Source organism: Strigops habroptila, chromosome 4 (genome assembly GCF_004027225.2).
Source record: "Strigops habroptila isolate Jane chromosome 4, bStrHab1.2.pri, whole genome shotgun sequence".
Lineage (NCBI taxonomy): Eukaryota > Metazoa > Chordata > Aves > Psittaciformes > Psittacidae > Strigops > Strigops habroptila.
In genome coordinates, this window is record NC_046358.1 from 22,695,707 (window position 1) to 22,718,957 (window position 23,251).

The 23,251-nt window shown below is 39.3% G+C and overlaps 1 protein-coding gene across 3 annotated transcripts in view; it reads right to left on the minus strand.

Annotated features, from left to right (window-relative positions):
* Positions 1–3,520: 3,520 nt before the first annotated feature.
* The window catches only part of TRAF3 (TNF receptor associated factor 3), a 74,595-nt gene continuing 54,864 nt past the window's right edge, over positions 3,521–23,251 (minus strand). For 2 of the 3 annotated variants that reach the window (XM_030483279.1, XM_030483280.1), the window contains exons 10-13: positions 22,011–22,103; positions 17,693–17,833; positions 12,578–12,752; positions 3,521–11,336 (exon numbers count right to left, since the gene is read on the minus strand). In XM_030483279.1, coding sequence (XP_030339139.1) covers positions 10,765–11,336; positions 12,578–12,752; positions 17,693–17,833; positions 22,011–22,103 — 981 coding nt within the window. In that variant the 3' untranslated portion in view covers positions 3,521–10,764. The remainder of the gene's footprint in view (positions 11,337–12,577; positions 12,753–17,692; positions 17,834–22,010; positions 22,104–23,251) is intronic. The other variant, XM_030483281.1, reaches the window with a different exon arrangement.

Consider the following 23,251-nt stretch of genomic DNA (forward strand, 5'->3'; position numbering starts at 1 on the left):
GCAAGCTTTTTCACAGCCTCAGCACCCCACAGCATGCAGGAGGGGGGAAACCGTTCATGGGACTCTATGCAGAGAGCAGTGCCACGGCCCCTCAAACCTGGTGTTTCTGGGGGGCTCCACACTTTTCTTTTTACTTTCTGTACCACACAGCCACTGTTTTTCATTGCTGCTCATTTCAGCTGCTCTGCAGCTCCAGTCCCACCAAAGCTAATACTTGTTTAAGCAAGCCAGGGTTCACCTGACAAGCAGGCAGAGGTCTAAAATACCCGATCTGCCCTATGTTCATCAAAGGGCCTGTGAAATCCTGCCGGTGGATGGGCAGTCCCTGCTCCCCCTGCTCTAGCATTAGGGTAGGACAGAGCAGGGCAACTACAGCAATCCCAGCAAAATCTGTGTTACTGGGGATAACTGTTCACTGCACTGTTACTGCTGGGAGCGAGAGGACAGAATAACCCAGCCCTTGCTGCGGGTCTCTCCCTGGGGCCAGAGCATGCTCCTCTCTGACACAGCTTTTGTCGCTGCTACCGCCCCAAGATGCTGCTGTGCCCAGGACCAGACAGGCACAATGGAATGTGCATGGGAGCGGGATTTGGATCAGGCAGTTACAAGGAGAGAGGAATAAAGATGAAAGGAAGCAGAAAGGAGTCCCCAGAAACAAAGCAGCTGCCCTAACATGGAAATCAGCACATTCTACTCCTTGCTGCCGGCTCACCCCACTCCCCAGCCTGCTCCCCTGGGGCTGGCTGCCCACAGTGCCTGTGGGGAGAGCGAGCACATCACCGTGGCAGAGGGGGAAAACAGCACACAGCTGATGCTTGACAGCTCCATCTGTGTGGATGTGGGGACCTGAGCAACCAGGCCTGTTTCTCACATCCTGAGCCCCCAGCTTGCTGGACACGTTCACCAGCCCACCTCGTCCAGCCCCTGTGCTTGGGTAGGATCTCTTTTTATTTTTGGAGGTCTGAGGGCCACTTACCAGCCACCACTATGTACCCCCAGGACCCCTGTTAAAGGGGCAATGGCTGGAGAGAGGCTCACGCCTGGTCTGTGATCCTGCTGGCTGATGGCACAGGGTATGCTGAGACAGATGCCATTTCTACTAGGCAGGACTGATCCAAATAATCTCCTCTGTGGGAGCTTCTGTATTGGCACAAAGCAGCCACCGACTGTCCATAGCAATGTCTGCAAACAACTCCTGCCTCTAATCAGCACAGCGATGCTGTCAAAACACACTTTCACCAGCTGCAATGGGTACCGCGGGCTGCAGCCAAACATTGCTTAAACCAATTTGCAGCCTGCAGGGTGGAAGTCAGTCCCCGGGGCCTCTTCTGTGTTTGCCAGCCTTGCCAAGCCTGGAAGTCAGCTCCAGGTTTGGGCCATTCCCTCTTCTTGGGAGCCAGAGCAACACACGAGAGCACACATCGGGGACCAACATTCACCACTGCCAGGGCTCACCCTCCCCAGGTGCCCTGTTTGCCAAGGCGGGCAGGGGAAGGTACTCAGACTGTATCACCTTTTCTGGCCAAACAAGAACAAGCTGAACACGGTACTGGGTGCTGACAGCCTCCAGGGCTCAACCCAGGCATGCAGGAAGGAAACACACAACTGACTCATGGAAAACCGGCTTTGGGGGAGGATGGGGGAAATCACATCTTTCATCACTTTTTTGACTGCTGGATATTTTCCCCTTCCTCAAACAATTCCAGGACTTGGTCACATCGAAGCAGGCTATCCCAGAGAGCAGGAGATAGGTCCATCTGCAGGGCCAAGAAGTCAAAGGTTTTGAAAATGCTTCTCCTTACTGGACAGCAAGCAAACCCAAGGCTTGAAACACTGGAAAACTTCCTAAAAAATAATGAGATAACCCCAGCAGCAGTTCTGGGTTTGGGGAAAGTACAGTGTACAATGTTTGCACAGCACCCTCTGTAGACCAGGAGAGCTCCTCACCCCATTCTCTCTGGCTGCTATGTTCCCATCACCCTAAGTACTGTATCGCCCGCCAGGAGAAAGTGTGCTACAAAGCTGCTATTTGCCTCCTGTGACCTGTCACGAAGAGGAAACCTTGTATAAAGATCCATTCTTGCCAGGAGAAACATCATGTATCATTTCAATTATGAAATTCATTGCTGGGGGGAAGGAGGAGCAGGGAGGAGAGAATCGGTGTTTGCCTTCACATTTAAAACAATTTGTTTCCTCTCCCCCTACCCTGCTGCACTGTAATGACACAAGTGTCATGCCTGAGCAGCACCAAGCAAAAAAACTTGGCAGGAGGAGGAGCTCAGGGGAGAGCAAAGGCTGCTCTTCCTCTTGGGAGGGCTCTACTTGAAGATAACCCACTTCATTAAGGAAACAAGGAAGTTCACCATCTCTTCATGCTCCACACAGTGAGATATGAAGAGCTTTAGGCACAGTCTCAAGTGCTGGATGTGGGAGATGAGTGGAAAGTGCGATGAGAAGGGCAGGGCGTGCCAGAGCATCCAGAGTCACTTACCAGTGACTGCTCTCAGCAGCAGAAGGGAACATCCACCTCAGCACATCCTGCACGTGGCGAGGATGGCTTTTCAAAGCCACCCTTCCCCCTCACCACACCGATCTTCCTGCATTTGCTGTTTCTCTGGCCTCCCCATTTTATCAAGGAGAAGGCAGTTGGCCACCCAGCACTTCTAGACTACGTGCTGCAAACACCAGTATCGGCTGCTCGGGTCGTACTCAGATTTAGGTGCCAGCAGCGGGGCTGTGGCTTTGCCAAGACTCCGTGATTTTGCTTCTGACCATAGGCAGGACATTCCCACATTGCTAAACCCAGTATTACCCCTGCAGTGACATGAAAGAGAGGAATTAGGAATTTCAGTAAGAAAGGGGTGGGAGGGAAGAAGAAACAGAAGAAAGAGATCAATGTAGGGCGCGGTAGGAGTGACATGCTTCATACACCAGCCCTGGGGATCAGGGTTTTCATTACAAGGCTGAATCCAAATCGTGGTAGAAATACTACTGCTGCACTCATTTCAAAACAGCATGCTGCTTTCGCAGACTGCACTGTGCTCCACGATTTCAAACACACACCTGAAACGCATTTCTGAGTTGATAGAAGAGTCTCTAATGACACTGGAGAAGAAAAAAATAAATAAATCCACATTTCCAGACATTCAGGCCACGTCCTGCCTCTCCTTTCCCACACCTCTTTGAGGAAGTGGTGTGCCACAAATGCACAAAAAGCCATTTCAATTATTTCCACTCTATTTGCACAAGGACTCTTGACACTGATGTTAGGATGAACACCATCACCTAGTTTATTCTAGTGGAGTTATCACATGGAAAATAGGACTCTGATAAAAGTTATGGCAAGTTTGCTATGAGGAGGAAGGGAAATGCCACAATAAAGGTCTATCAGGTACATAAGCATAAAGCACTGAACAGCCAACATACAGCGAGTTCAGAGAGGAAGAAGGCTGCACCCTGCCCATTTGCCAGTCAACAGCAGTCATTCAAATTCACCACACCATGTTTTTTTTAAAAAATATGATTTCCTACTTAGATTTATTTTTCCTTTAATAACACAGTTTAGCATTTCAGAGTTTGGCATTCTACACTCTTACACACTGTCCTTGTTTATTAGCATTTAAACACAAAAAAGACATCGCAAGACCTCCAAACACAAATAAATACAAAAACACAATATACAAGAAACTGAAATACAACATATAATAATGCTATTGGGAAATTAAGACATGTTGCTAATTCCTTTTTTTTTTTTTTTTTTATAATTATTATTTTAACAACATGGTTATTGCTGAGCAATAAATTATACATTTTAAAGTTGTTTTTCCCCCAAAAAGAAAAGGACAAAAACCACTGGTTACCAGATCACTTGCACTGTATCCTTACAGCTATTGATAATTAAGACAGGCAGAATATACACAATCAAATGAGGCTGGCCTTCTTTGGTCTTTGTTTTTGATCATAAAACTGAACACAAGTGTACCGTTCACTGAAGAGTATGAGATTAAAGAAATGGATACACAAGTTTCAAACACATTAATTTGTACATTATTCTTAGTCACTGATGGTCTTTTTTTATAGATAGTTCTTACAGAATTTCTTGGAAACAAATGTCAGCTTTAGTTTTACCAATTATTACGTTGTTCCATGCATTTTAAAGGTTATCCTACTTGTCTAAGAGAAATGGACCTACCTTCAGCCCATCATCTCCTAATGGAGTATTTTTCACAGCTCTCTAGTCACCAATAAATCATTGGAGTTTTATACCTTGTAGAAAAAATCCTGAACTTCCCCTGTTTGTTTCTTTTTCTATAAAATAAAAAATAATAAAAAAAATAAACCAAACAACAGCTATAAGGAAAACAAAGGTGGATCACATGATGCATCAGCAACGATGGAAGCTTGTACCTTCCCATTCCACAAGTACAGATTATACAACTCTCTGCCAGTGATGCAGGTCATAGTTGGAAGATGTGTCCTTTCCGACATGAGCTATATTCAAATCCAAAGCTCAGAACACTATGCAAGAAAATGACCTTTACGAATGATAATGCTGGTTTATCTCAGTAACCCTTAGACAGAGTCAAATTTTATCACTACGCATCGCACTGCCAGCAATGGAGCGTGTGAACACCGGCATTGCTAAGAAGTTAAAAAGTCCTTGCAGAACTGGCAACCAAATTAAAAGCTTAGTTCCAAAGGACCAAAAAACACGAACACCACATAGAGACAACAAACCCTTCCCTAAATGGGTAGGTTAGTAAGCCACAGAGTTGGGATCCAGATTTGAATTTCACATCAAGTCTGGGATTTTTGGATCCAGGATTTTGGTTCAGGTGCTTCTCTGTGAAATTTAGAACTTATTTGAACCCTAAGGAACTAATCCTAACTTGGAGAGAAAAAACTAAACAAACACAGCCTAGTATCTACACTAAGATCATGAAATGGAAGACACAAGCTGCAGTCTTGACCATAAATTAGAAGAGAAATAGGAATAGTCAGATTCCTTACATGTTGTATATCTCTACTCTTCTAAATCTTAAGAGGATGTCCCTGAATCAGCAGTCCAAAGTTTTCCACAACTTCCTATCTGGTGCTTCTCAGCAAAGGCCTGGATTAAGAGGCAGGAAAGAATTAAGCCCTCGTTTTTTTTGGTTTAAAGAAAAAAGGAGAAAGCCCCACAAGAAAGAAATGGTCAGTCACACTACAGGCTCGCAGAACAAAGATGAACCCACTTCACTTTAACTGAGGGACGCTACCATTTTAAGAGGAGCATCAAATGAGACTTACTTTGTTGGGTAATTCTAAACAAATAAAGCAGGACATTTGCTGCTATTGACACATTGCGCTGGCCTTCCACTCTGCAGGCTGTGCAAAGCACTGCCAAGTAGGGAGCAACGTCTGGGCTACCATACACGTACAACCCCAAATCACGACAGCTTGTATGTTTAATTCTAGCCCTTTCTGTCCTGATGTGGGTCTTTAAGGTATGTAAACTTGTTTTTCAGTTCCTTTAACGTATTAGAAGAGTAAAACCTAGTGATTTGAAGATAACACTAGGGAACTGGAACCTCTCATTCAGTCCCGGCTTCAGAAGATTCCTTTTGTGACTCTGGGCATGTCACTTCACAACTCATCCTTGATTTCCTTTTCCAGAACAGACAAATAGCACTTGCTATAAGAACAACATCTTTGCAAATGCAAAGTGCTTCCTATGCTGTACATAGCACTGAAACCAACTCTCAGACTCAGTTCCCAAACCAATTGTTTTTATTGCAGTAGCTATGATTTCTAGGTCAACCAGAATATAGAGGTATTGACTGAACAGGATAGGAATTCCAGGAAGAGGTCCAGCTGCTTTTTATTATCTTTTGTTCCCAAATTAAAGGAAAGAATTTGCAATTAACAAGTTGCCCATTGCTATGTTTGTTTAAGATACAGGAAGCTCCAAATTAGAGGAGTATGAGGAAGGACATGTGCCCTAGATTACATTCCAAGGTCTTCAGAAAGGCTAAACAAACCATTTGTTTGCTATTATACAGGTCTTCAAACCTGGAAGACGCAAATCCAAAGTTTGCCCTTAGCCAAGATACTCCCTTAGCAGCAGCAAGTTATATTTGCACCAATCAATCAAGTATAACGTGGAGGAAAGGGTTTTGTTTCATCACTTCTACATAAAGACAAGACTTTGCATATATATATGCATGCATGTCTATGTGTATTATGTATGGACCTACACACGTACAAGTAATTTACAGAGCAAAACCTAAGGGATTAGGTATGCAACCCAAGAATTTTCCCCCTTCACCTATTTGTATATTTGCATAGTTAAATCATATCAAGGCATCAATTCTGCAGTCACATTTTTCACTCTTATGTGGTGCAGGCAACTTTTCTTGTCACTTTCTACACACTTCTCTGTCTTGGACTAAGCAGCACCAGTGTTTTAAAAATGAAAGAAAACAGAAACCCTGCATTGTTGGTGAAATGCCTATCCCACGTGATGGAATACAGATACAAATAGGTGGTAGCTTTTAAACTCCATCTCAACAAGCCGTAATTGTGGCATGCTGAGAAACACGAGTGATACAATAACAACCTAACATCCATGGGTTCAACATTTAAATTACAACTAACACAAATCTCTATTACCTTTGCATTTGAGAAATTCACCAGGCACAGAATCAGGCACATACCTTCAACTTTCCTTTTCCAAGTAGGAAAACCCCCAGGAAAGGAAATAAACTGTATTTCATAAGAAAGCTAGCATGTTACCCACATTTTTCTGTCAAAATTATGCCACCAATCATCCCATTTTCCTATTGCACATTCTCTTTGTGAAGAACATTTACAGTACAAGGCTGAAATTAACATTGCATATTGTAAGTCAGCAGCTGAAGGTGTACCATGTAGAGAGTAACTGAAACAAGACCCCTTTAATTAGATCAGAGAAGTAATGCAGACATGGTCATGCATCATAATCACAGGTTGGTCTTTAAACACCCAAATAGTTTCATCCTGTTTAGAATTCAAGACTTTCTAGGTAACAGATGCACTCATCCTGTGCTGAAGAGTGTACAACAAGGGCAACATCCAGATTGTCACACACTGGAATCTCCCTAGAGAAAGCTGGAAACGGAAGAGGCTTGTACATAACTCAGAGTGTCATCGTTAAGAAACAATACCAGCAAGAGATTTCAGTTGTGCGTTGCTAAGAATTACTAAGCAGAGGAAAAAAAGGTTCTGTTGAAGAGACTCTGTTCAAAGTAATGCAAATACTCTGGGACCCCCTTGCAATAATACACACCACAGGAGTTAGCTGGGATTCAAGAGTACATGTGGGGGCAGACTGTTGCCCCATGAATCACTTTGAACAGACAGTCCCTAGAAAACTTTGGATCTCTCAGTCAAGAACATACAGAAAGAAAAAGACAAAGGGCATTTCAATGATGAGAGGAAAAGTTAAATAATTTAAAGTGTTGAGTAAAGCACCAGGTATCTTTTTGTGGCCTTGTTTTCACAAAATGCTACATACTCCTTGCTGGAAAGCAAAGGAAACCGATTTCTATGTACACAGTAAGAACTCTACAGAGATGGCCTGTGAGTTCTGCGGAGAAAGGAGTGTTACAGTCAAGGCTTCAGGTATTCCACAGCAGGCGGTGTCTACGTTTGTGTAGCAAGATCCTGGATTTCACAGTACGCAGGGCTGGCAAACTGGAAATTCTCTGGCAGCTTCATGTAGTTTTAAAAAATAAGTGCAGTAGGCCTCCATTTTATTAACTGTGATAAAAAGCACATATGCAAAAATATTTTTATATCGATAGCACATTACTGCATTATAAAAGCTGCCCAAGTGAAGCTGAAGATTCTGGCAGCTGGTGCTTTTGGCACTTGGGAGATGTGGAAAGCAGCATAGAGATCTGTGAAATACAACAGTGACTGATGTTTCTGCTACAGTGATCGGCATTAATATAGTTAGCAGTGTTCATATTTAAACTTCTCTATGAAGTTTCTGAGTCAATATCCCAACTAAGAGGAGATATTCAGATCTCTTAAAGCTACTAGTTTAGGCTGTGTGCAGACTCAGGAAGACTTCCCTAATAGTTTACATTTTTCGCATGTTTCAAAGTCCTCTTTCAATCACAAAGGCTGGAAACACTTTTTTCCTCCTCTTTTAAAGAGCCTGGATTTAGAAGCGCAATTCTGTCACAGGAGTTGGAAATTGTAGTCACAAATCTGCAGAATATGCTGGCCCTGCTTATTCTAGAAATCTCCTCCAAGTCCCAGATTGAAACAGGATATAAACTGTTTTGAGATGGCCAAACGGTTTCATTTAAGTTTACAAGACATGCATTAGCAATGGGAGGAGAGTCCTTTGGACATTTCCACTTGGGAATCCTGTTTTCAGTAAAATTCTGTGATGCACAAACACAAAAGCTCAGCTGCCTACATTCACAATTATTAAAATGACACAAGTTGGACGAACCTTCGCCCTAAAGCATAAGTGATGGGTTTGCTTATGCAGCCTGCATAAAACTGCAAGTGCCATACAATTATATCTAGAGATATAGATGTGGGTATATCTATAGATATTTATCTCTTGTGCAGAACATCCTCCTTCTGTGCTAGAAATTAAATGCTAGCACATGCCTCCATATTTGAGCTTGCACCTGTTGACAGCAATGTACCATAAAGGGAGTACAGTACCTGGACAATGGAAGGCAAGAAAAGGAAGACAAGTTGCTGCTGCCGGTAGCGACAGTCAGCAGCAGGCAGTATTCTAGCAGGTGCCTGGAAAACCCATGAAGACCACTTAGCATGCATTGTATATTCATAAATACTTCTTGCAGGCACTGTGTGTGAAGGCACAGCCAAAAAAGACAACGGCAAAGACAAGCTGAAATACAAAGGCATGAATTCAACTGCAAAAATTGTGACTATGCCTCAAAAAGCAGAAAACTGACACATCCTGACATTAAAGGCTGAGATGCAACGTTTTCTTTTAAGCCCACATAGGCTAAAAACACAATGGTGCAAGTCCACTCTGCTTAAGCAGTTCTTGGATTTTAAAGAGCACCACAGTCAGGCTGTGTCTCTAGACTTGCTTGTCACAGGCTATTAAATAGAAGCAAATGAACACAGCAGGTTGCAATCAGCATGTTTCAGGGCTAGCAAATGCTTTCTACTACAGTTCAGGCTGTTTTAAGAAAGAAGCCCATGCATTCCCTGTTAGGATGCTTGTCTGCTACGAAAAGCTGTCATGAGCATATATATTCACAGCCCCACAGAGTTCTTAGATGGGCCTGTTTCAAGTGATGCCACCTCACAACCACAGGCATTAGAGGAAAAATGTCGCCTGACTTCACAGGGACCATGGAGACTGTCTAGTCCAAGCTCCATAGGAGCACTGAGCATAATGTTTTGGCACCTGAATAAGACGGATTCCACCATGGCCAAGTCATAGAAGCTCCAGAAGCCAAAGAAATGGGCTTTGGCTTCTATTTTGTACATCACAAGGTACCTAAGGACTCTGAAGACACGGCTAAACATTATGCCTGACGTCCAATTAAACTACCATTTCATATATCAGAATTAATCTGAATAAAAAGCTATGGTTTATAAGCAGCACAGCACATCTAAGGCACATATATGCATGCAAGCCACCATCACTGTATTAAGACATTGCTGATTTGTCCTTAAAGAAGCAATGGCTGCTAGTACAGAACAAACATACAGGCTTTTTTCAGCACTAATCTTCCTCCCCAATACTGAAAATACTATATACTGCTGACAGCATAATGTGCAACATATATAGCTTGATTGGAAAGCATGGGGCAGAACTTTAAAAAATGTACAGGATTCCGTTTAGAACTCCAAAGTTCAACAAATGCCCTATTTTAGGGTGAAAACAATTATAAATCTGATAATGATGCACAGCATCCATGAGTGATTTTTCCTTAATTTTGAAATAGTGTCATTAACTACGACATATATTGTAGGTTTACATTTCTAAAGAGAAATAACAGAATTGAAGTTTTTTTTTCTATCACAAGTGATAACCAGTGTTTGATATCTTCTATTTTTCTTCCAAGAAATATCAGTCTATCAACAGTTTTAAAATAAAATGTTTTCTGTAACAATAGAACTTTAAATAAAAATATGATTTTGATTCAGATACTTTTGAGAAGACATGGATACTTTTCCAAGATCTTCTGACAAAGTAATTATTAAAACAGAGACCAGATGAGGCCTTAAAAAGACAATATACTATATTTCAGACAAGATTGCACCTCAGTTTTTCAAATAATATCATAACTGCAACATTACTTCATTTCTTCTTTTAACATGCTGACAATTTCCAGCTAGCCCACGTGTGAAGTTTTTGTTTTCTGTATTCTAGCTTAAAGAAATAAAAGTCAGTAATTTATTCAGCACATACTGTATATGTCTTTTCACCTCCAATTGACTAGATCATTAATAAGTTAAAAAACCAAAATCCTCTCTGACCATAATCATTATCCTCATGAGGGATAAGTGATTCTTCAGAGCTTAAGTGTTGCTAGTTCTATTAAAAAATATACCATGGTATGATTTCTTAATGTGTTGCTACTTTTGCAATTGGACCCTATGCAGTTATGCCTTCAAACTCTTCCATCTGTTCCACAAGGTGGTTCTGTGAGCTTTAGGACCTCTGATTGAAGACAAACTGATATAAAACCCCCAAACGGAGTTGTCTTCTGTTTAATCTGCCTCCCCCATTGTATGTCAGGGGTCTGGTAGATCCGATGTATCCACTATGACTTTAATAAAAATAGTATCATCTTTAATATACGTTCCATTCTCTAGAACAGTTTGAGCCACAAAGACTGGGCAGCCGGATGCAATGTTCATTTCTCCAGTTGGCTTCTTGAAACTGCTGCTGTTTGGATCTGGCTTGAAAGCATCTCCTAAGTGGCGTCGAGACGGTCCCTGATCCATCAGCATGAGAGTCACTTTCTGTTTAAATGGCCAAGGAAGCAACGCATCATATTCTCCACGCATTATGACAAAAAACAGTGACAGGTGCGTCCCCTTTCCCATGCCATCTCCATTAAGGTAAACTCTGGCACACATCTTGTAGCCGAAGTATCCAGTATAAAAGGGTTGGCTGTACAAGGACAAGGTCTTCCCCATGACTGCCTCTTGCTTCCGACGTTTATAATCTCGGATTTTCCAAATTAATACTCCGTTGTAACTGGCAGTTTCCAAAACTTGGAATCGGAGGTCCATGTCAGCCAGCCGGATATCATGAACACTCAGCATCTGATCATGTCTGCTCAGCTGTGTCTCTAGCAGGCCTGTAAGAAAATGGAAGGGACGATGGTGAGAAAAAGTGCTTTTGGTTTGGTTTTATTTTCTGAAGACTGTGAAAATCAATCACCAATGCTGCTATTGTATATGAAACACTTTCCTCCTCAATAACCAATGTGTGTTTGGCCACTGATGAAGCAATGTCCACAGACAATAGTTTGCCAGCTAGTATTTTTACAAACATAGGTATTCCTCACAGATTCAGTAAAAGTCAAATATTCAAATGATCTAACATAAATTTTGTCTGGCAATGTAACTACAGAGGCTTCCATTTTTTGAGAGAAGACTGGGTAGCATTATCTGCAGATTGATATTAGCAGTGAAGTCCTTGGAAATGGTCACACATCCTACATAATCCCTTTGAAATTCAGAAGCACCGCTGATCACTCAAAATATCCTTCTCAGACACTACCTGTCTCAGACATGCAGTGCTGTTACCATGTCTAAAGCTCACCATAAAAACCCAGAAAATTCAAGCTTAGCTCTGTATTTTATGGTCATTTAGTTAGTTTAGAGGGAGGAGTGTTTTTAATGTCCCCTTTCCCTCACATGAAAAGGTTACTCTCTGTCTTTGCAAACTGGCAAAACTAGCCAACATACAACACTGAGAAGCAGAGGAGTTCTTAAGGAAGGTTTGTTTTATACAGATCTATTTAAATGTTCTTTGTCCAAATCATATAAACACACACATATGGTCTACACTATCTTGCTAAATGCCAGTTTTCACTTCACTCAGCATGACAATAACCTTATTCTGAAGCAGATCTCATAGTCTTCTTTGGATCAAATATACCTCTAACAGATACCAGGACAGGTGGTTTCAGGTGGATAACCACGCTACTGATCCATTCATGGGGGAGAAGAGTAATAAAAGAAGACTCATCAATATACCAACACTATATTTAAAGAAGCTGCTGAAAGCTATTAGATAAGCTGCTGAAAGCTATTTGATGTCAAAGATTGACAGAGAAACTATTTATAATGAACTAATACTGTAATTAAGGTATGGGTCAAGAAAACAAAAAAGACAAGAGTCAAGCCTAAGAAACACTGTGGAAGCAACGCTTCAAAGGGATTGCACAGTTTTATTAAAAAAAGAAAAATAAAATTAGAAGAATCAGCAGTATTGATACTTCCACAAAAATCACAATGGGAGTGCCATTCAAAGGACACATTCTTCTCTTGACAGCACTGCTTGAGTACTTCAGTCCATTGTGCTTACACTTACTTGTATTTCGAGCTCCTTGCCCTGCAGTTTTATCAACACTTTCCAGCTCAGTCACTCTGTTTTGGAGGGATTCTACACTGCTCTTCATGCTGTCAGCCTCCTCCCAGTTCTGTCGGAAAGGACGGATTTCTTTGTCCAGTTCTTTGAGTTTCTCTGCTTGACTGTCTATCACTCGCTTTATAAAACAGATATGAGTTAAAATAACAAAAATACATTATTTTATGCAAATTAAACAGGGATTATAGATCAATAAGATGCATTTTCAATATAAACAGGTTTCACTAATGTTAACTGTTTTAATAACACAAACCTTGGACATTTAGAGGAATAGCCCAAGTATTTATAAAACACTTTTATTAATTGCTGCATAGGTATTAATATTAGAGCACTATTGGAATTATCAACACAATTATTTAAAAAAAAAAAAGGAATTGTGCTCTTGTCTAAATTTAACAAACAAACAAACAACAAACCGTCAATACAAGAATATACTGAATGTCTCCATATTGATGTTATGGGCTGATACTTGTTGGGTTTTGTGTCAGAGTACTCAAGCAACAGAGCAGAGGCACAACAACTTACCATGGTGTGAATCAAGTGGCTGCTTATGTGCTTGTGTTTATCCTTGGGTAACAGCAAAATAACTTACCCTTGCAGACATGGAGCAGGAGTACATGTATGTGCAGATACAGCAGCATTAGCAAGCTGCAAGTTTACATAAATCAGCTATCAAAGCCTAAGTTATTACATGCCCATAACCATAGCAGAAGCCCTCAAGAGTGTAAGCAAAACTACCACTTCTGTCCGCTTAAGCACTTTTAAAATTCCCACCATTACTTCCTAAAATGAATAAGCCATGCATGCTGAAGGGGCTTGTTGGTTGATTCATCTTAAGAAAAACAAACAAGCAAACGCCATACAATTGATTTTGGAAAGGCATGAAATATAATACTCAAGAAAAAAATTTATAGGAAGGCTGGTATTCTATGGAAGAGGGACATTGCAAGCACCTCAGTATGCTACAAATATGAAGGAGAACATACTTCCTAGTCTTCCTCAAAACTGATGGAAGGAATACATAGCACTCACATTATCACAGCTAATTTGGACTAGCAGGAATTTTAGCCAGAACCCCATAATCAGTTGTGAAGTTCAAATGATAGAAATATTTGAGATAAGAAACTACTTTTGCTACCACCTACAGTTAAATTTCAAGTCTAACTTTACATTTTATCATCATATAGTGCCAACATGTATAAAAACGATTTCTCACTTCTTAAAAAAAAAAGTAGCAGTTGAGTACAAAACAAGAAAATAGTTATTTTGCATTTGCCTTCTGGTTAGCCATGTGGATTCGATGTTCCCCACTGATGGGGAAAACCCTTCTGCCTCATGCAACCTTCATTTCCCCTTTTAGGCATTTGCTTTTAATCATGTGGTTTCAGATATACTGAAAGTCTGTAACGATTAATTGAAGGCTGTCAATTTGATAAGCCAGCTAGCCAAATCATGTTCTAGGAGTGTTTTCTTTTGTTGTGTCTCAAAACCACTGAGTAATCTAACATATTTCAAGATTAACTATTTATTTCTATGTTAGTGTTTTAAAACAAGTGCATTGCAAAATTACAGCTTTGTGAATGAAAGTCGTGTACTGAATCATAAATGCAGGGGTATGATACTATGAAACAGATAAAGCAACTTGCTTGGATGTACAAATTATCCGCTATCAACACAGTTATTCTCTTTCATCACTTGGACTGATGGTTATCAGAAAATAAAATAGGAAAGGGCTCTTAGCTATACATATAAAAGGAAACACACCATAGAATGGCCTGAATGAACATTGTAAGAGCCAAGCCACAAGATTTGGCCAGTAGTTCACAGTTAACATACAGCAGTAAACTCAAGTTGTGCCCAAGTCTGATCTTTTTTCTTCTACTCACACAAAACATGAACTTTCCAAGGCAAGAACAGTAACATGGTTACAGGTTTGCTCAGTGCCTCAGCATAGAGATGCTCTAATTTCCAATTGGGACCTCCTGGAGCTAACACAGTATCAAACAAAACGAATAAATACATTTTTAGATGAACTGGGAAAGCAGTACAGATGCAGAAGAATTGTAAGCTATTCTTTTGGGATAAGTTTACTAAAAGTTGTTACTAGGCACCAGCTTCTCTCTATTAACCTGTGTGCAATATTCTACCTTTCTACATGCAGAAACAATTCTGGTTTTAGCTGCTTCTACTATGCATTGGCAAGCATGTAGTATTTTATCTCCTCTTTATGAGAATTCAAGAGATACAGAATCATCAGAAATAAGACTTGAACTCCGGTTTTAAAAAGCATTCGGATCTCTACCTTTTTACCTTACAAGGAGTCAACCTCCCTCATGCTGGGTGATACTGATGTGGAGAATTTCACTCTTAATTATTCCATTAAAAAGCACACAGATGTCTTGCACTGTGCTCAAATTCTCAAGTACATATTAATTTTCTGCATGCACTTTTTAGTCCAGCAACTGACCTCTCCAGACCATTAACCCAGGTTATATGCCTGGCAAACCACTGAGAGTTCTTCTTGATGCTGACTTTCATCTAGGTTTTGTTTGGTATTTCTAATAAACAATTTCCAGAATTTTAGCACTATTGTTACTACAAGAATTTAGAACATGTCATGAGGAACTGAAGAAAGTTATGTTTGCAGTTCTCTTTCAGATACTCCTAATGGACTTCTCAATTGCAAGTGATGGAGCAAAACCAAAAAGCTAAAGAACACACTAGAAAAAGCAATCAAAGGCAGTACTTGACTAGGAAAACAAATCATACATCCTCCTCCTTTGAAGGAATGTACTACCAATCAAATCATTCTATATTGATATGGTCACTGTTTCTTTTGTTTTTTAAGTACCTCATGTCCACACTCAGCTTAAGACTTTGCTTACTACTATCCTTCCATATTGTACCCACACTGGATGCTGGATGCCAAATTTCCTTTCCACAAGATAGCAGTTGAAAAAGTATCTCACATACTCTCTTAGTAAAAATACTTTCCCTTGAGACCAGTATATAGAACATGAATCTGAATCAAAACATCTCAAGGTTGAGATTCCTGACAGTGCCCAGATACCTTTGATGCACTAGTTAAGTGTCTCACAGAGTGGATGATGCCAGTGAACCAGCTGTTCCCAAGCCAAAGAAGGTTACATGACAACTAATACCAAAATGGTACTAGAATTTACTAACATGCATAGGACTTGGGGAACTAGGCAAGCATTGCGTGCCTAGACCTGAATTGGCTAGTTCTACGCTGGAAATATCTGTGGCTCTTGTAAAGCCATGGCTGCTGAACACAACCCAGAAAAAGAATGGCTCACAACAGGTAACCAATTCCTTCAGCACCTAGTAGGCAACAGAATGAGGCTAATTATATTGAGGTGTGTTTCCAGGATGCCCTTAGCAACCTGGCTGAATGAGGAAGTTACAGTAAGTGGAAGAAATCAGGTTGAAATAGCTGTAACACACAGTTTGGCTTAAAATAACTGAACTAAAATAGCTGGTGAGAAGAAGTAAAAGGGGTAAGGGGAAGAAGGAAGAGAAAAAAAAAAAAAAAAAAAAAAAAAAAGAAAGAGCAAAACACATCCTCTCTAGTATTTATTACTACCCAAAAGCTACCTGTTGGAATCTGACAACTATATTGTTCTGTGGGTTTTTTCCTAAACATAAACCATTTGAAAATTGATTTTGCTAACACTTACAGCTTGAGGAAATCAAAGATATTGCAATCTGTCATCAAGGCAATCATGAAAAACTCTGTTCTATGTTTTTTCCATTTCCCCTCTCATCACTGGTTATTGAGACAGCATGTGTAAAAACCCCAGGCTTACAAATTAACTTACCTCCTGGTAGATTCAATCAGCAATATCAATACATACAAGGATTAGTTTCCCAGTGTCAGAATGCAATATTGTAAGCATGCAGCCATATCTCAGACTATCATTGGACCAAGTAACAATGACTAAGGCAGGCTAAACTGGATACTACGTGGGCAGAACATGGAAAGCAATAAGTGCTATAAGGAGAAATGTTGCTGTTGCCAAATTTAAAGGTTTCCTTATAAATCAACATCGAGGGCCTCAAAAGCCTGAGCTCTTGAATGTGCTATCCTTTGAATTTAGCCTTACTCTAGGTTGGATACCTATATCTTTCTTGAGTATCAACATTCGCATTTTCATGTGACATGAATAATAAGTGAAAAAAGATCATTTTATTTACATTCATTTAAGCTGGATGCTGAAACAGCTGATATTCTATCAGAAGGCGTACTAAAATAACATGTAAATGATACTTTCACAATAGCTTGTTAAATATCTCCTGAGGTTTCCCTAATTGTGGTTAGTATCACGCAAGCTAACACAAAATTCCCAGCATCCACATTCCAAGCCAGCTCTGAATGCAAAGCAAAGAATTTCAGCTTGGGCTAAGCACCACACTAGAGCATCCAGAGAATTTCTAGTTTGATGCTGGCTCATAGCCAGGTGATTCAGACCACAGAATAAGAAACTCAGACCTACTAGCAAAGGAATAATTAGATACATTTTCCTCAGATGAAAGGCAACAGAAACATGGATTCAAATGCATTGTACTACATTCGGATTAATTCCACACCAGACTGATCTTGCTCATGATTAATATTTTTTAAAATACCAGCAAGTAGAAAAGAAATACATTATACATATGACAATTTTAAGGTGCTAATCTTGTTCTCCAGTTCTCCAGTCTGACAGTAGTTCCTCAAGCAGTTATTTTTTGCAGAGAAATCAAGAGTTATGATTATTCCTCAGATAAGATTTGTTATTTTTATGTCAATCTTTTCCTTTTTTAAACAGGGGTTTTTGTTTTAACACAGGTTAGGCAGCTGCAGTGTTTTAGTGAAGTATCTTACTCCAACAAACCAACCAGCTACTGACGGGGGCCAGGGGGAATAATCACAATAGCTTTATAATAAGGTAAACTCTCTCCCCCCCTTTTTAATTAGAACACCTCACTTCACAAGTGTAAAGGCACAGAACAGAAGCTACCATTTCTGCTTCAATGGGGAGATTCTAAATTTCTTACCTGTAAGTGAAGTATTTTAGATTCATTATTCCGCAGCATTTCCTTCTGTCTTTCAATTTCTATTTCAAAGCTACAAATCTGATTATGTAAAGTTTGTATACTCTTGTTCTTTTCCAAACTTTCATTCTGGAGCAAGGCCACCTGGAAAAAATTCTACAATTACTCCTGCCAAAGTTTATTAAAAATACCTATAACTTTGTTAGTTTTAAACTATCTTACACATATGAAAGGGACGAGATCCTAGTAAAATCTCTCTCATATCTTGCAAAAAAATAAATAAATAAACCCCAACCTTCTGATAGCTACTTTTGCACTTCCACAGCGTGGTATTGGTACAACTTCGGCTAATGAAAGTGCAGATGCGATACACAAACAGAAAAAGAACTTGTCTCTAAGCATATTATTTTCTTTATTCAGTTTGTTATTTAATGGCTTGGTTTCCTGGTTTCCACTGACTGACTTGGGAGTTTCTTGGAGTTTGGAAGAATTAACCTATTTAGCTCTAGATCAGTGTAAAGAACTCAAGCCCAGCAAAGAAGGGATACCAGAGAGAAGCTGAGCAGGTGAAAAGTTGGTCAGGAAGAGGAACATCAATCTTCCCCACGTACTGCAATCTATCCTGACCTATAGCAAATTTAAGAAAAACATCATCTGCATGGGATTGGCTTGGCTTCACAAAATGTGATGGTGATGAAAACTCCTGAAATGAGTGAATACAGAAGGGATCCATGTATCGGAAGGAAAATCCAATGGTGCCTACTAGTACAAAAGACTAAAGAACTACAGGCAGAGGATTATATTCTCTCTCTGTATTGACATTTTATGAATTCATTCATTAGTGACTCATTCTGATTTTAAAACAGGAGCCTTGTTAGATATAATATCTATTCCTTGGGGATGAAAGTAATACAGTAAATATTCTGTCACAGTATTTTGTGCTCTGTTCATTGACGTGGTTTGAGGAAAGGGGTCGCTTTGTGGTGGTGGGTTGCTTTTTTTTTTTTTTTTTTTAATGCCCTGACTAGTTCCACAGATAGATCTTTATATGGATAAGAAGCAGCACCATTTTTGACCCAGGAAAATCTTGATAAATGCTCCACATCAAGACCACTTGGATGCTTCATGTTCACCCCAAAAATCTACACCACCACCACCACTACAGGTGCTACCTTGAGGTCAAGCCACTTTTACTTCTGGTGTGGATACCACTGCAGAATTCCACCAACCTTAACTGTCCTTTAATCAGACATAGTTGAATCACTTAGATATCACTACTATCGAAATCACATTCCTAGACTCAAGAAGCAAGCCTGTTTAAAAAGGCAAATAATTTCAATCTCTACACTAGCCTAAAGTAGACAAGACTTTCGAAGTCCACAGGCATTCAGCAGGTTCATCAGACAGAGGCCCAAAAATACAGATACCATAACACATATGTATCTACTTTTCAATATAGCATAGCATGCGTGCATATACGCACATACATTAGTTCCCCATTTTCTATATGGAAAAACTGGCAGAAGAGGCTCAACAGAAATGAGACAAAGCTATTTTTGCCACTGCAGAGAGAGAAACAATCTTGAGGCTGAAGGAATGCATGGCTAGGTACTAGAGAAAATTTTCAAGAACAAGTTTAAATTTAAATTAGCATCCTTGCCTCCCACATACTTCAGATCTGGGTAGCCACTTCAATTTCTTGCATCCTCCTTTTCCTTAATGAATCAGAGTTCTTTAGCTAACTGTGATCTTTACATTCCCCTTTTCTCATTGTTTCCTCCCCAGGCCTCCCAATCATAAGGCAGTTACAGTGTCACTAGCATTACATTTCCATTTTTGTACAAGTTATAAAACATGGGCCTGTCTTGTACGGAGATTTTCCATGCAGTTTTACAGAACACAAGAGAAATAGAATTATGTCCTGCAGCCCTCAATCATCTGTCATTGCTAAGTTAGTAACTGTAATTTGGTGGCAATTTGTGAATAAGAATTCTTTAACTCTAAATGTAGTCTTCTAAGTGCATCTGGCATAAGTATTTGGAACTTTAGTTAAAAAAAATACGGTAAAGGAAACAGCATCTATTTACAAACTGCACCATTCAACTTCCTTTACTTCCTTGTCATATCTTAAATATTGCCAGGATAAAGCATGCTCTATTCTGCAGGTTTTCAAATTAGCTATTCCTTATTATTGCTTACTAAAAAAGAATGGAAGAAACTTCACGCCACAAAGAACTGAATTAAAACAGGTCCCATACTTAAGTCATGTATTAAAAAAGAAAAAACAGTTTATACCAGATTTCTTTAAGTATGTGACAAAGTCACATTAAGAGAGACTTACGTTCAACTCATTATTTCCAACATCACAAAACCCGTGGGAGTTCAGTCTGCAAGTCTGTCCCATCACAGAGTGAACAAAGCATGAAATTTTAACTTGCCCCACAAGGTTTTGATTCAAGATTTTACATTCGACCTTCTCTTACTATTCTTTGCCAACAGCACAATTGAAATACTAAACTGATAACTTAGCACAAGCTTTGCAGCTCTGAAGACTTTCAGTTTGCATAATCCACAAGCACTGTTAAAGAACATGGCGACTGGGAGAAGGCAACTTCTCCTTTCCCCTCCATACACATCACAACGAGTACCCCAAATGAAATCTTGACCCTACAGAAACCAACACAACTTCCACTGACTTCAGCAGGGCCAAGATTTCTGTGATATTCATCAGCTAAATTAACTTTGCACTGTTGTCCTTGTGCATCGATTCATTTTTTCCTCAAAGAAGAGAACAACAAATGAAGTTACAATCATTTTGTTACCCTTCTCTAGAATAAAGTCATTGACATATGATATGCGGTTAGCTATTCTGGTAACTTGGCACGGTCTTGGGATTTCCAGTGATTCAACTCTTTATTATGAATAGGAAGAAGTCTACAAAGCAGGAAGTGAAAAGAAAAAAAAAAATATATAAATGGACAAACAATGATAAGAAGTTATGTATGTCCTAAATGAAAGTTAAAACAAAAATTGAACATAAGCGTAGTAAAGTGTATATTCTCTTAGCTCTATTAAGAGACAAACATAGAACTGCTGGGCATTTTTTAAATGACAAAGAATCTCTCAGGACACTGACAAAAGGCAGAACATAATCTATTTTGGAAATCACAGGGAACTTGTGGGGTTTTTTTCCTATGATGTAAAATAAATTGTATAGTTTTAACCAAGACTAATGAAAAAAGAACTAAGGATCTGTTAAAACCAAAAAGTGTACAGTTCCCACATAAACAAAGAGATTCAAATGCAAAAGCAAACTTGAGTATTGTTATGGATCATCAAAATTAAGACCTACACATGTAGTAAAATTCTACCTGAAAAGAACTACACTAGACCATTCCCAGGTTCAGTGGTTTCCTCACAGGATCTTAAGTTCAAAAACAAGCAGTCCAGGGACAAATGTGCTGGGGACAAAAACCAAAATAATATTTTGCTGTTTCTGTTAACTTCTGCTTTAAAACTGTACTTTCTGTGGCTGTAGTACCTTGCTGGAAACCCATGCACAAGAGATCACTGTAGGCCAAGAAGGGAATACGCTTATTAGGCAGAGTTTGCTAACCTCAAAACAGTGATTTGTTCTGAAGTTTTGTATTTGTGTATCAAAGCCTTAAATTTTATTCGCAGACAGATGCTAAGTCATCTACACAATAGATCATAGCTGATACTGATATGATTTCCAACACCTCCCAGATTGCAAACAGTCTAAAACCAGGAGCCCCAAAGAAGCACTGCAACGTGAACTTCATTCTGGTCTAGCACAAAAGTAGAAATCATCATGCCCAGGAGTTATAGCATGTTTAATTTAATTAACCTTTGCAGGTCATTAAGTTTGGAGAGCAAGAAAGAACAAAAATAAATAAAATTACTGGTTTATTACATGGTATTTCTAATAATGTTATCTCTGGAAAAATACTGAGGTAGCAAAAATACAGCTCGTAGCTGCCACAGCTTTCTGAACCCTCCCTTTTGTAAGAAGTCAGCTCAGAGAGGAAATTTGATAGTGGACTTCTTATCTACATGAAGAAAGGGTTTTAATTAAGTTACCAATGAGGAAAATTGCATATGGAGTTGTGAAGCCAAGTTTCTCACAGCATTTTATTATAACAAAGGTACCAGATATGCTAAATGGCTTGACTGCTTTTGGAGCCTACCAGTGCTTTAGCTGTACTGTTGAACAGCTGTTAAACAGAAATAAAAGTGCTTCTTCCAGTACTTTTATGATTTAAAGAAATCAATGAAAATTAGAAGTGAGTAGAAGATATACCTTATTTTCTAGAGCATTGCTCCACTCTTTCAATAAGTTAACATGCTGCACTGCTGAGCTGGCTTCATGTGCTTTAATTTGTTGGTTTGTTCCCTGTGACAACAAAGAATTTATACATTTTAGCCAATTCCACTCCTTTTAAACCTATAAAGAAAGAGTATATCAAGACATCGAACCAGCACTACATATTTTGGTTCACGGATGCATGTTGCAGAACTGTAGAGAGAAGGGAAATCTACCCGGGAATTTACGAAAGTCAGGAACACATTTAATATAGCAAGTGTTTTATACAACTGCCATATATTTCCATCCACTGTGCTTGATACGTCAGAGACAATAAAGATGAACAAGATTTACAAAATGAATTGTATTTTAGAGTCTTCTGTGTAGCTTTACACTAAATAAAGCACAATAAAACTCTTGAGTCATACAAAACCTAAAAAGTCCAATTCCCCAAACCGTAATTTAAAACTTCTGCTGTATTTCATGAACAGCTTCATAAGCACTAAATTTTCCCTCAGTTGAGTATTAAAGACAAATATTTAAGATAAATTTATCATTACTGGAAACTGCCAGCTTTATAAACTATTTTGAGAGATATTACAATGCCTAGTTTGTCATCTTAAGATGTTACTATGATTGCTCTATGATATTTGGATATGCTGCCTCTGCACAACCTAGAAATGCTGTTACAAATAACCACTATATAAAAAGTTTACAGAACACACATAGATCATATACAGAGTACATAAGATGCAGACCATATTACTTTATTTGTATTTTGCTGCATTACACCTACTTCAGTTAGTGTTTTGCAATGCAGAGTATATTAGCTTTGATGGTAGACACGCTGCAGAGCAACTGAAAGGGTTTCAATGATCCTCAAGGTATGTACTCTATATAAATTACTAAAAATATATATGTGGATATATGTACATATATGCACACATATACATACATAAAATGAATGGCAATACATACGACATAACAGTGGGCAGGGTTACGGCTCTACCATTAAGAGCATTACTGTTAACTCTTAAATTAAATGATGAATGCTCGTTATTTAAAAACCTGGAAATACCTGCAGGAAGTAATTTATTGAGAACTGTTGCTGCTTACAGTTTTTGTCTCTCAAAGTTTTCATGGGCTAACAAACGAATCACACTATCGGATAAACTCTATATTTTCCTGTCAGCAGTTTCTGAAGTTTCCTAATCTCCTCATTATATAAGCATCCAAAT